Source organism: Cyprinodon variegatus, unplaced genomic scaffold (assembly GCF_000732505.1).
Source record: "Cyprinodon variegatus isolate N-32 unplaced genomic scaffold, C_variegatus-1.0 Scaffold802, whole genome shotgun sequence".
NCBI lineage: Eukaryota > Metazoa > Chordata > Actinopteri > Cyprinodontiformes > Cyprinodontidae > Cyprinodon > Cyprinodon variegatus.
The window spans coordinates 351,953-365,518 of NW_015151255.1; the positions used below are offsets into that span (position 1 = coordinate 351,953).

At 36.8% G+C, this 13,566-nt stretch overlaps 1 protein-coding gene across 1 annotated transcript in view; it reads right to left on the reverse strand.

The window, feature by feature from the left end:
* Positions 1 to 318: 318 nt before the first annotated feature.
* The window catches only part of plxna2 (plexin A2), a gene marked incomplete at its 5' end in the record, with an annotated part of 31,377 nt that continues 18,129 nt past the window's right edge, over positions 319 to 13,566 (reverse strand). Inside the window, 6 exons of the mRNA XM_015396517.1 lie at positions 319 to 1,026; positions 3,867 to 4,017; positions 6,982 to 7,194; positions 9,496 to 9,665; positions 10,831 to 11,030; positions 11,517 to 11,613. Coding sequence (XP_015252003.1) covers positions 931 to 1,026; positions 3,867 to 4,017; positions 6,982 to 7,194; positions 9,496 to 9,665; positions 10,831 to 11,030; positions 11,517 to 11,613 — 927 coding nt within the window. The remainder of the gene's footprint in view (positions 1,027 to 3,866; positions 4,018 to 6,981; positions 7,195 to 9,495; positions 9,666 to 10,830; positions 11,031 to 11,516; positions 11,614 to 13,566) is intronic.

Below are 13,566 nucleotides of genomic sequence, written 5' to 3' on the forward strand. Positions count from 1 at the left end.
CCAAAATATCTCCATATATATTAAAAATCAGAGGATTAAGATGTCTTTGATTCGAATTATTAAATAGCTTGATCTCTCTCACCTTGCCAGTGAGAGATTTTACTGCTTTCAGAGTCTAGAAGTTCAAACAATCATCTCTGAGTGAAGCATAACACTGCACGGCTTTTAAAAGCCAATAGCAAAGGCTTAACAACACAAAGTTACACATCTCTGCTCAGAATGGCTACAAATAGCAACGTCACTCCAAGTCAGTCACATGAAAAACTGTCCTTCAGCTCAGACGTATAAGACGTACTTTAAGTCACGTCTCAACAGATGTGCCGTCCCATTAAATTGGCTCCTGTCTTCGCTGAGCTCCTCGTCTGGCTTTAGCGTTGAGTCATTCTCTTATTAAGAACTGTTCTCTTCAGAGCTCACGCTGGTGCCTCGCACACATTTGGTATAAGCACCAACTACAAAGACGAATCATTTTCCCAGTGGATAAGAATTGGCAGTAGAATTCTGCAACTGATGATGGCCTAAATCCTTTTTCTCTTCGCTTGAGTGTTTTAGAAGTTGAATGTTTTCTTGCTGGAGTTTCTTCGAAAAAGGAAAAAAAAAAGTGACACTGGGTTTAAAAGTCTTTGCTTTGGGGTGCTCTGCTGTGGGATGTGTGCTGTGGTTTGTGTATGTACATTTATATTTATGGGTATGTATGTGTGTGTACACACAGTCAATAAGATAGATCCACAGTTTCTCAGTGTATACCGGATCAGTGCATGTGATTATGACCACACATGCGCATATGAGAGGGATGATGTCCACATCTGAAAAGCATGTATGTTTAAAACTCCTCCATCATGCTTTAATGTGTGGTGATATTACGTCCCAGAGTGGACATAGGAAATGTTCATTCATCTTGGGAATTGTTTATATTCTTGTGTGTATATCTCAGCTCTCTTGGGACATGGCAAAGATGATCTGCTCCATTTTATATGCCAGCTTTTGCTTTTGGGCTTGTTCGTCTTGCTCCAGTGCCTCGATGATCTAGAAGACAGAAAAAAAAGTCACATGGATGAGATAATCAGGTAAACCAAGGACAGAATGAGTGCAGCAGGTCAACTAAGGGAATCCAACCAGTTTGGTTTTCAACTGAAATTAACATACTCTTATTATAGCTAAGAACAAAAATAACCCTTTGCAACACTAATTGAGTTTGAATATGCTTTGGGTATTTGTGTTTAAAATATTCATCACTATTATTTTTTAATTCAAATGCACTTATTTGTAATACTCTTATGGTGCCAGGCCTGTGAGATACAGTAATGTGATCCTGATTAATGAAAGGGAGATATTTAAAGTTTTTTACTGTGACCAGCTCTGCACATATTTATTCAATCACACAGGGCCAGGTTGCAAGACATACATTATCCACTAGTTGGCGGTAATGCAACGCTACAGGTGCAATTCACCATAATACCCCCATGATGAAGAAACCAGCCACATGGGTGACAACAGCCAGTGAGGCTGTTTCCGAACGCTCCCCGTTGGTCATGTGACTCCATCTTTGTTCTCTCTCACCCCAAAAATATATCCCATGATGCTTTGCGAGGAGCGCTATTGCAAAGCATTCTAGAATATACAGCATATGCCCGTCTAGTGAGCATATTTGGACACAGCCTTAGAGTCGACCTTTTCCTACCCCGTTTCAGTTGATGTTGCTTAGACAGCGTATGCCTGATGCCCCAGAATGTCATGTATTGTCTCAATTTTGGGCGTATACATAGCATATTCATAACAAGTCCAGAGCGTATGCGCAACGACAGCCTAAGTTATGCACAACGCACGGCAGCTAAATGCCCATGAAATGCTACAAGCCAGTGTCCTGAGGGGGGCAGCGATGTGCCCAGAGGCGCCCAGACTCCGTAAAAAGATTTCTTTGATCGCGGTATTAACCTAGCTGCTGTTTAAACCCGCATAAGTTATGCACAAGTTACTCATAGGTTTTGGATAACCTAGCCGCCACGAACTATGAGTAACCTACTCTTAACGTTTGTCAACGATCAGATAACCTACCTGTAACTTATCCCCTACGTATGAGCATACGTCCAGGAATTTTGAGCATGCTCAAAATTTCTCGACATACTTGCCATAACTTATCCAACGTATGCCAGCGTTTTTGCCAGATTTTTCATATGTCAGTCATACGCTAGTCTAAAACGTTAAGGTGTGACAGGGGCTTGAGTGCAGAGAAACTGATGCCAGCTAGGACTTGGAGGTATCCTCTGGAGAAGAGACAACTGTTGATAAGTATTTTCAAAGTCATGTGGAGCAAATGAAGGCGCTGTGTAAGGTATGCGAGTGGAGTCTTTACTCACTGTCACTGCTGCCAGCCCAAACTAGCAACCAAACCAAAACACCAATCAATCAATCACATCATAATTTGCAGCTATTGCACCGTATGGAGCAGCAATCAAAGAAATTAAAAACTACACTATACAAGAAAATGCAGTTCAAACTTAAATGAGTTGCTTCACCTAGTAACAAGTAATCTAATTCAGTTAGCCTAACTTAATTTATTAAATTTTTCAACTTTATAAAATTAAGCTGAACCAATGAAGCAATTTATTTAATTTGGAGCAGCATTTTATTTTATAAAAGTATAACACTAGTGATTTCTTTTTGTCTAGCAACAGAAATTATGCCGTTAAACTGTGTTAATTCCTGTGTGATTTTAAAAATACTTAACCTTTGTTTTGCTAGTGAGTAAATCTTTTTTTTTACTCACAAGTGTTTTGATTATTTCTTTGTATTAGAATAAAATATTGAAGTAATCTCTATTTTCTTTAGTTTTCATTACGCTTTAAAACTACGGTACAGTTTAGGAACAAAATGAAAAATCGTGATAGAAAATAGAGATTCAATGATATGGAAAAATCAATCATGACAATTTTTCTTTCATATCATCCATTCCCAGATACTGTGGTTGTTTTATGGACTTTTACCTTGTAATTAAGTGCATATCTTTAACTATACAAATTGGTTTTGCTCAATGCTCAGTAATGATTTATTGTCACTTTTATGTTACTGGCCGTACAGTCAGCACAGGAAAAAAAAAAAACAACCTTATCCAAAACAATCCTCACATAATGGGATGTATCAGTCTGACAGCAATGGCAGTGAAGGAGTTAATCCCAGATTAAATTATTGATTTGAGGCTAGACTACAGGGGCAAAGGTGGCTATATTTTAGCAACACAAAATTATCCTTTTCTATCATCATCCGTTATACTAGTACATCTCAGTAAATTACAACATGTCTTTATGATTAAGCTTGTTTATCTGATTAAAACTTCTACTTTTAAAAATAAAAATAAAACTTTAAGCAGGTATTCAATTTATAATTTTCACCAAGCCCACATGTATTAAACATGTTCTTTATTAGTTAATGTCTTTTAGAAATGAAAGTAAGCAACAGTAAAGTATGTCTTCAATGTATTCAAATTTTGTTTAAACTCTCTTGTCAGGTTCCATCAATTTGTAAAGACAAACATTTGCCTCCCAAGCAGCTGAATATTTCAGCTTCAACTGGTGCAGCTTTTTACTAAATCTCAGGTCTGTGCTGCCTGCAAAAAACACTACTAACACCAAATGAATCAGCAAAAAAAACAACTAAATGGTCCAAGATCTTAACCCAAATAAATAATAACCTGCAGAGAAATAGATTCAGGTGTCAGCTCTCCAGTTCTATAGCAGTAAGTTAAACAGAATAATTACTTTTAATGTAAACTGAAATTACTGTATAGATTAGTGACGTGAATCGTACTTTTAGTCTATATATAATTATCCGAACCCCATTTGCATTTTGTTGAGTTACCAGGACCTCACCTCTTGGCTGTACTTGCTGACGTAAGCGTAGATCTCATGCAGGGCACTGAGCACGTTGAACTCACTGGAGTGGAGGCGAGCCTGTTCAGCCAGATAGGCATTCATATCCTGATCACTGATGGCAGGTAGGCGGTTGATGTCAGCGTAGTACCTGAGAGGACAGCAATACACACAAACACATGCACAAAGAGTCTGTGTGAAGGACACAAGCAATGCAGGCTGAAGCTTTTCTCCTCAGCTGGATTCAGACAAACGTTATGAAAACCCAAAGTGTTTTTAGTCACAGAGGAATCCGTATATCAGAGGTGTTTAAGCATGAGAATAAAGAAATGTATCACTCATAAGTTTGGCCTTTCAGTAATATTAACCTTGAATAATAATTAAAAAAAAAACTCATAGCTTTCATACATAAAATATAAAAGATATATACTGTATGATTCTATCCTGTATTAGTATGAAATTAATAGATTTTTATTGATAGTTAGACTTCAGAAATTAAACAAGAACAAATTCAAGGGAGAAGAGTCTCTATGAGGTGTTTGCTACTTTGAACTTTGGAGTTACGGACAAAAAGTTGTAGCCAGAATAATGAAAAATAGTTGTGACATTTAAGAGAACATGAACAGGTCTTCGGGTCTCTGCAAGTCGACGTTATGAGAATTTTAACAAGTTAAACTATCTTGTGAGAATACTAAGATGGACAAACAAGTAAACAGCTTGAAGGGTAATCCAATTTAGATCCAATTAATAATCTTAACATCAGTTATAAAACAATGGCTGCTGTAACTGATCACGGGTCAGTTAGTATTATCAGATAATACAGAGCGATGTTAAAAAGTTCCAGTTCCAGAAGTAGGGTGATATCTGCTTTGCTGTTATTATGTCAAAGCTCCTGTTAATGAGAGGACAGATAAAGTCCCAGAGGGAGATATTTTTTTATTTATGTTTTATTATATTTTTTAGTAAATGATTAAGGTTTTTTTCTGTGCAAAACAAAATGACACATTTTCTAATCAAATAAAGTGAAACAAGCCAAAGTTAGATTTTTAATGGAAAGTGTTTTGTAATAGATTGTTTTGCCAGTTTTATTGATGAGGTCAAGGTATATTATTTCCTAAACTCTAGGAATATTCTTTGTATATTCTTTTTATCTTTTTTTTCTAAGCAACAAGGGACGGGATATTGGTCACTCTTTTTTCAAAAACACTTTTTTAAATGAATTTCTGCAACTGAAAAATAACTGCTGTGATATTCTATTTCATTTGTAATAATAATTAAGTGAAACAAAATAAAGTAAAATAAAGATAAGGAATTATATTATATTTTCCCTTTCAAAGAGGGTCTAACTTGTTGGACAACTTAGACAAACGTTATTGTCATTTTGTACACACAGAGTGTATACAAAACAAAATTTCGTTTTGTACAGCTTTCATGACATTTCTGTTTCTTAAAGTGCAGCAGATCTCACACTATCATTATATTTTAAATGTACCAATTCTAACCACCACCTGTGCTGTCAGGCAAACTTTGAGGCAAGCTTTTCACTTCAGGATATCCCTAATATGGATCTCAGCTAGGAAGAATTGCTATAGCCTGATTGAAGCCAGCCGACTGGAAAAGCGAAGTATCAGTATCTCTTTCTATTAGGAGGTATTTCCAGATAACCTTGTGCTGCAAGGTGGATTGTCATGAGATCTGAGTTTTCAGTCTCACAACAAACCCATCTTGAAAGCGGGTCGGACCAATGAAATGCCAGTAGTGTTTTTGTGAGGGAGACATGTAGTAATGAAGACAGTCAAAAGGGCCTTGCCAGGGCATATGTTGGAGGACTCACCTGTTGATACAGCAATTGACCCGGTTTTAGGTAAAACAGAGACAATTTCTTACTTAAAAATGAGCAAAGAGAAGCACTTTGTGCATTTGTAGATGGGAAAGATGTCTGTGTTTTTCTTCTGACAGGATTTGGAAAATGTATCAGCTTACGAAACGTCATGATTAGCTGCTACAAGTGGCTGAAAGCGTATTGTGGAGAGCTTTAAGTATTGTGCTTACTTGATGAGGGTGCGCAAACATGACCATATCACCCCCTTTCTGAAATCACTTCAGTGGCTTCCTGTCGCACTCATAATTGAATACAAAGTCTCCCTCCTTACCCATCACTGCATCCATGGTGATGTTCCATCATACCTTAAGGAACTTCTCACCCCACAGACCTCAACACGTAACCTCCGTTCTACAGCAACATATCTGCTGAAACCACCAAGGACGAAGCTTCGTACAATGAGAGATCAGGCTTTCTTTTCAGCTGCTCCCAGGTTGTAGAACGCTCTCCCTGGCCACCTCAGGGCCCCACAGACTGCGGATGCTTTTAAAAGTGGCCTTAAAACCAACCATTTTAGGAGAGATTTTAATTGAACTCTTCCCCCTTTTTTATTGTCTTTGATTATTTTATCTTTTCTTTTACTTTTTTATTTCTCATGCTCTACATGTATTTTTATTTAGCACGTACCTGTTTTACTATGTAGCACTTTGGGATTTGTTTAAATATAAAGTGCATTACAAGTAAAAAATTATTATTATTATGTACTAAAGGTCCCTCCTTTTCACGGACAAACTGAACGGCAGCCATCCCAGATTGATAACGTAGGACTCAGTTCTACAGATATCAATCTGGCTACTGCAAGGTTAATTTCTAGATGCAAAGAAACAAAAAACACATATCGAACACATCCGCGTTCTGAAAAGGGTCCCCCATTTCTTGTGTTAAGATAGCACTATTTTAAAAACACATTTTGTGACAAAAAGATGGCCTTTCAGTGCAGCAGCTGAATATGGACTGTCCAAGCAGGCAAAAGGTATGTTAAGGTGTTCTACTTTTGCTTATGTGTATAACTAATTTAGCATAAAAACAGACAAAATAGATAACATTACTGAATCCACTGTAATTGAAAAGTTTGATTATTTCAGGAGGATTTTGTTTGGTTAAAGAAGTCTTACTGGGAAGCAGGGGTAAACTCACCCACATTGAGTATAATGAATAATACATAAGGTGCAAATGTTTTGTTAGTTATTATTTCACTTGTGCAAACATGCAATCAACCACACAGGTACTCACCTTTCCACCCAGCTTTTGTAGTGCGGGATGTCCTTGGCATAGAGCAGTTTGGTGGAGGGCGAGTCTTTTCCCAAGCGGTGTTCAGATGTTGAACAAGAGTCCATAAAGGTCTGCGCCACCACTGACAGGCAGGCGTCTGTGATGCTGCTTTTATGGATGTCAAACACAAACTGGGGATTCTTGATTACATTTACCCAGAACCGCAGCGGGAGGCTGGAAATGTGGAGAGATATTGACGGGATAAAATGAAAGAAACAGCAAGACATGTTTGAAAAGAGAAATCAAATACTTCCCAAGCACCCAAAGCTCCTTTTGAATTTGGGTTTAATTAGTCCTATCTTCACTTTCATGTTTGAACTTTAGTTATTAAAAAGAAGATGTATATTTAAGCTGTGGTAAAAATCCCTGAGCTAAAAGATATTTTCCAAGAACAGTATAAAACAGGAAAAATGCTTAAAGCATATGGTACCAACTCCTAAAGTCACTTTAACTGTATAAGGACCAAACTAAAATCAGGTATATTATGAAGGCAGTGTTAATTACAGGCCTGCATTTAGGAACAATTGATTTTTATGATTCCAATCAGTATTGGTTCAATCTCAGGAAAGCTTAAGTTGAAGTTTTACGTATATATTGTCTAACTTATCAGTGTTAAATAAGACTATCACAATTGTAAAAATTGTTTAAAAAGTATCACAATTGTAATGTAGGCAATGCAATGTAATGTATGCAATCTTGTACAATTATTATTTGAAAATGCTAAATTTTTGTTGTGCACCTGTTCTATTCTGACATTTAGTCAGAAATTAGTAGAGTACCCCAAAACAGTAGCCCTACTTTGTCATATTTCTACTCAAGAAGAAGTAGCCTTCCAAGATACATGGTGCTCAGGTAAGATTAAAACAAATATTTGCTAAAAAGGCAGCTTAAGCACTAAGTAACTTATCATAATATCTGATTTAAAACTTAAAAATATGCTAAATATAAAGTCACATGCAAATGTTGGTGTTTTTAAGAGTGAAAAAAAAACAAATACATTCAAACAATTTGCTGTATAATCACTTAACGTCACTTCACATGATGCAGGAGAATTTGTAGATAAATAACATTAAATCAATGAAGCTTTGGTACAGAGAATGGGTTTAACTTATATAAAAACCCGGGGTGTTCATCTTTCTCAGGGACGGCGCTAATAGAGAGTCCAGGGGTGGCCTGGGCTACCCTAAGCCAGTTATTGGCCACTCCTGCCAGCTGATTTATTGTTCTTATTTGGACATTATTGACCACCTCTGGAAACAAAAGTTCGCCTCTAAAACAGAGGATGGCAGCAGCAATACTCTCAAGTGAAACTAATATTGTCATGATAGTGCCCCTTTGTGGACATTTTGGTTCTGTTTAAATTTTCATTAGCATTTTTATTCATGTAATTCTATGTTTTCTTTGTTGTTTCTTTTCCATTTTTTGTTATTGTAGTTGTTTTCTAGTTGTATTTGAGCAGTGTTGTGTTTTTTATATTGTTCTCTGTTGCACTCTTGTGTCACTCTTCTTTCCCCTAGCTTCTAATTGCTTCTATCCACACCTGCTCCTTATCAGCTGATTAGCCCAGTCTTTGTTCTGTCTCCCATATAAACTCCTGTGCATTACCTTGTTGTTTGTTTCTCTTCAATGCTTAGCTCCTTATGTGTGTTTCTCCCTGCAGTTTTGTGTTGCCATCCACTTTTCATTAAATCTGCAAGAACTCATCTCTGCATTTGGTTCCTCAACCAACTTCCAAAAAAATCTGACAGTATTTACATTTTAATTGCTTTTATGGTTATTAACCATAAAGTGACAACACAAATAGAGCAGTTAATTATTAGAATTAATTAAATTATATTAACATAGGACCAATTCACAACAAATATAATCTCTAGGCACCTTATGGAGACAATTTAACAATGAAAATGTTCTGACACTTCCCCTGATATCTGTGGTTAATTCTAATTAAAAACAAGCTTGTTCTTTATTAAGTATATTACTCAAGTAAAAGCAGCACTTCTACATTATATTTTTGAGTAAAATACAAGTATATGTAACTTCTGTATACCTCTGCTTTTAGTGGAAACATTTTGGTCATAATCTCCTGCATCCAGCCTATGTTTTAAAATAAAATATATTTTATGTGTTTGAAAAACCTTTGAAAAGGTCTGGGTTGTGTCTGATTAAAAGGATGGCTTTAAACTGTTAGATCAGATTTGTAAATCTGTGCTATAAATAAAACTTATGGACACTGTCTTTGTCCACATTGAGCAAAACATTCTGTTCAGTGAGTTGATGAGAGCATTTCATGTTTTAACCAATGAAATTATCTTTACGAGTAAAACATAACGGATAACACTGATGATGAGTAAACATTGACAAGGATGGAAAAATTCTAAAACAGGCGCAAGAAATTCAAAACACATGAAAAGTTATCTTATTTTACATATTCAAATATAATATAATACTTTGTAAATAGTTGGAAACCTTTCTCACCAGTTGCTTTTCCATGTGTGGCGAACGTCCATATCATGGATGCCATGTGTGTCGGCCTGCTCATCAAGGAAGTCAAACATGTATTTGATGGCCAGAGGAAGGGCGGTACCTCGACACACGGTGCTGAACAAAGTCTCAAACAAGTCGTCCACAAACTTCTGTAACGTACCCTGTAAAAAAAAAAACATCAAGAGAGACATAATACTTAAGTGTTTTTGCTTCAGCTGTGAAATTGCATGTACCATTATCATGTTTTGCTGGCAGATAAGGTGCACCATGAGTTCAGATTCACATTAGGATCAGAAGAACAAAGCAACAGAAAGAATACTTAATGCTGGAAAAAGATATACAATTTGGTTTGGCGTTCCCATGGTAACCAAGCAATTACAAAAGAACATATAATTGCTATATTAGCCTACAGCATGAAATATTGCAGAATACATGGCTTAGAAATTGTACACCGTGTTTTTGATAATAATTACAGGTTTTATTTAAAAAGGCACAAGGCTTACAGCCTGTTAATTAATGATGTGGCTGTTCACTGTCTCACTTTTTCATGACGTTGATGGTCAGTTTCTAACATGTAGGAGTTAAAAAGCCTTTTTTAACCCAGTCCTGCATGAAGGTATAGGAAGCTTAGCATTATTGGTTTGGACAAAAACAGAATTAGTTGTGAGGGAGGGAAGGGTGAGCAGTAAATTTAATCACATTTTTCTTTAACAGTATTGCTTTGATTATATAAGTAAAAATGTGTTTTTGTTACTATCTTACAACCCTTTTCTCTTTCTTTGAATGTATCACTGCATACCTTCTAAAGTAAAAATAATTAATTAAATTAATTCATTTTCCTGAGTGCAATATAATTAACTATGAATGTTCAAAAAGTATAACCAAAACTAATAAACCTTTAACAAGTCAGCTGTTATAGAAGTCATTGCATTCAAACCTGTAACAACTAAAGCTTTGTAGTATCTTTTGTAAAGAAATATACTTTTGAAAAGAAAAATGAAAAAAAAATCAGCATTCACATTCAGATTGCCTCCATTATTAGCAGTTTAAGTGGGTTTTATTTCACATTTTCTCTTTACCATTAAGGCAAAAAATGGCCAAGTTCCTTCTAGAGTCTCACAGGCACAGACTGTACACCCTAAACACAGAATACAGCTAATATTCAAAAGACTAATACACCACTCTAACACTAAGAAGAAGCAAAAAAGTAGGTTTAGATCTGTATTGATCTATCATTGTTTTGATTTCCCATAATTTACAGACAGACAGAAAGAGGTTGAACTGAAGGAATAAATGAACATAGTATCTTTATCTTTCAATGGGCACCTTTGTTGCCAGCAGCCTCGTCAGGTAGATTTCAGACACCATCTTGCTTCCGCGCTCTCCCTCTTTCTGGTCACCGTGATCGTGGTTCTTGACTAAATGCCAAACCTTGACACCGCTCTCCAGATCAGGAGTGATCATAGGCACACGGGAGTGAGGGCTGTCAGGACTGGTGGGGGTGGAGCGGAAAGGGACATCCATACCTAGGTTTATAAAGATGAAAATACCAACAAAAGGCATGTTTGAAAACGATAAAGATGCAATTCAAACTCATACTATGGATGCACACGCTAGTAGTTTTTTGATGGATATGAATATAAACTGAAGTGTTTCTTGTAATGTCAATCTAAGCAGGAGGGACATGTGTTTAGACTATACAATCAAATACACCAATTATGTTATTTGTTGTCATAGTAACACCACAGGTTAATTACATATTTCTTAGAAAAGGTATTTCTACCCTTCAGCTTAAAATATTTTCTTATAATCCCAGAAATATAAAGGTAAGTTAAAAGTGTTGTACGTCTACGTTTAAATTAGAAAAAACAACCCCAACAAAAACAAAACATATTTAATTTCTTTGAGTATCTAAATATCTATCAAATCTTCAACGTTAACAGTGTTACCATGATTTATAAGACGATTCCTGGATGAATATTAGGTAGCTGTATTAGTTTTATAATGCTGACCATATCTGCTGATACTGCGTGGGAAGCTGGCTGAGGAGGGAATGATGAAAGAGGACATCTGTTTGGGCACCAAGGCCACCACACAGCGATCAGATACCTGGGAGACAAAGATGGAGCTTCATGAAATTTGCCTTTCAGATACTAATCAAAAGAAAGCAATGTGAGGAATTCAAAGTATCATCAGAGCTACAAGACCAAGGACCAGAGTTTCTTTTTTCACAGTTATGGTTCAGGAGAGTAAATACTGTAGCCATCTGTGGGTTGTCAGGCTGGCTTTCAATGGTGGTGCAAAGAACACACCACATAAACACTGGAGCGAACTTTCAAAGGGATCAAATACTGCATACTGAACACCTTTTAAGTACTGTTGGAAAAAAAATAACACCAACAAAATGCCATATGCCTCTAATACGGAGGTCTTCAACAGGGGGTCCACAGAGATAATGCATGGGGGTCACGAAAGTTATGGTTGATTAGAATTTTTTTTTATATTACCCATTGCAATGTTTTTCAATAATTGAAATGTCTTTAAATCCACATTAACATGAATTCAACACACTGTAGTAAACAGATAATTAGAGGCAGAAGATGTCTTTCAGTCATAAATGCACACATTCAGCGACACACAGGAGCTCTTTCAAGCTGGACACCGTTTTATTCACAACACCTGTCCCATCAACCAGGAATCCGAATCAGAAATAATAATCCCAGGCGAAATTACTTTTCTTACATTACTCCACATGTAATAGAGTGACTAAAGGACCAGTTTGATATGACATAATGTCATACAATATATATAAGGGGTCCCTATTCCATCTCTCCATCAATATGTGTGCCCTTGGCCTAGAAAGACCCCTGCTCTAATACATAATGCAATCAAAATTAGATAGTTAATACAGGAGATTTTATAAAATTGTTAAAATCTCTGCTGAAACACTGTTCTGCATTGCATCACAGATTTAGCTTAGACAACAACAGGGCAAAGATTTCTCACCTTACATATATAATAATATAATAAAGAAATGCTATCCTATCAGTTTTTTCTGAAAAAGAATCAGCTGAGAAGAGAACCAGAGCAATGAAATTCAGTAATATGAATGAAGTGACGTTGGAGGTCAATGAACTGTTTGTTAACATTTTAGAAAAGATGCTGAAAATGATGAGCAAGTTCATGCTTAATTGATTCACTTTTTTTTCTATGAATCATCTGAAAGCATGTTAAAGTTAAAACTAAAGTTCTTCAACTCTCAATCACAAATTTCGCCTATTGTAAAAAATCTCATGATCTTGGCCCTGATGGCTGGCCTAATTGCTCATTCCATTCACCTGTCTAACACTGCCCAGTTGCTCATTTATGAACATCTAATCCACCTGCTCCTGATTCTATTTATACGGCTCAGTCCCAGCCATTGGGGCCAGATTATTGCTCTTGTTCTTGTTCTTGTTCTCTGAGGCCAGCGGAGAAAGGGTTTTTAGCGTTCCGTAGTGTTTCTGATTTCCTGATCCTGATCTGCCTCTCATCCACTGACCATGCCTGTTCCCATCTGAACGTTCCGCCTGAGCTGTCTCTTAAGTCCTGGAACCCTAGACCAGGCTGTTCCTGTTGTATTCAGTGTCCCTGGCCGGGCTTCGGACTCCTGGACCTCTGAGCATTCCTGTTTGGTTCTGTCTGCCTGACCTTGCTTGGACTCCTGCATGTTCTCTGGGGCTGCGGCATCTGGGACACTCTGGGCGCCGCATCTCTTTTGCAGTCCATCGGCTAGATCCTACCTCATTCTATGGAGATGGATTGAACTGCTTAAGTTTCTAATAATGGGCCCACCCTAGCTGCCGATACCGCAAATCCACAGCTCACTCCGCCTATTAATAAACGCTTTGAATTATCCCACTGTCTGTCTTGCCTTGAATACTGGGTCCTTCTCTCCTGCAACATGACAGAAAACTAGCAGCTGTGTGCAATAAACAAGTCTAATAACTAATATTATAAGGGATGTTACAAATCTAGAAATTAAAATAAAGAAAACAACTGACTGCTAGATTCTTGAAATCT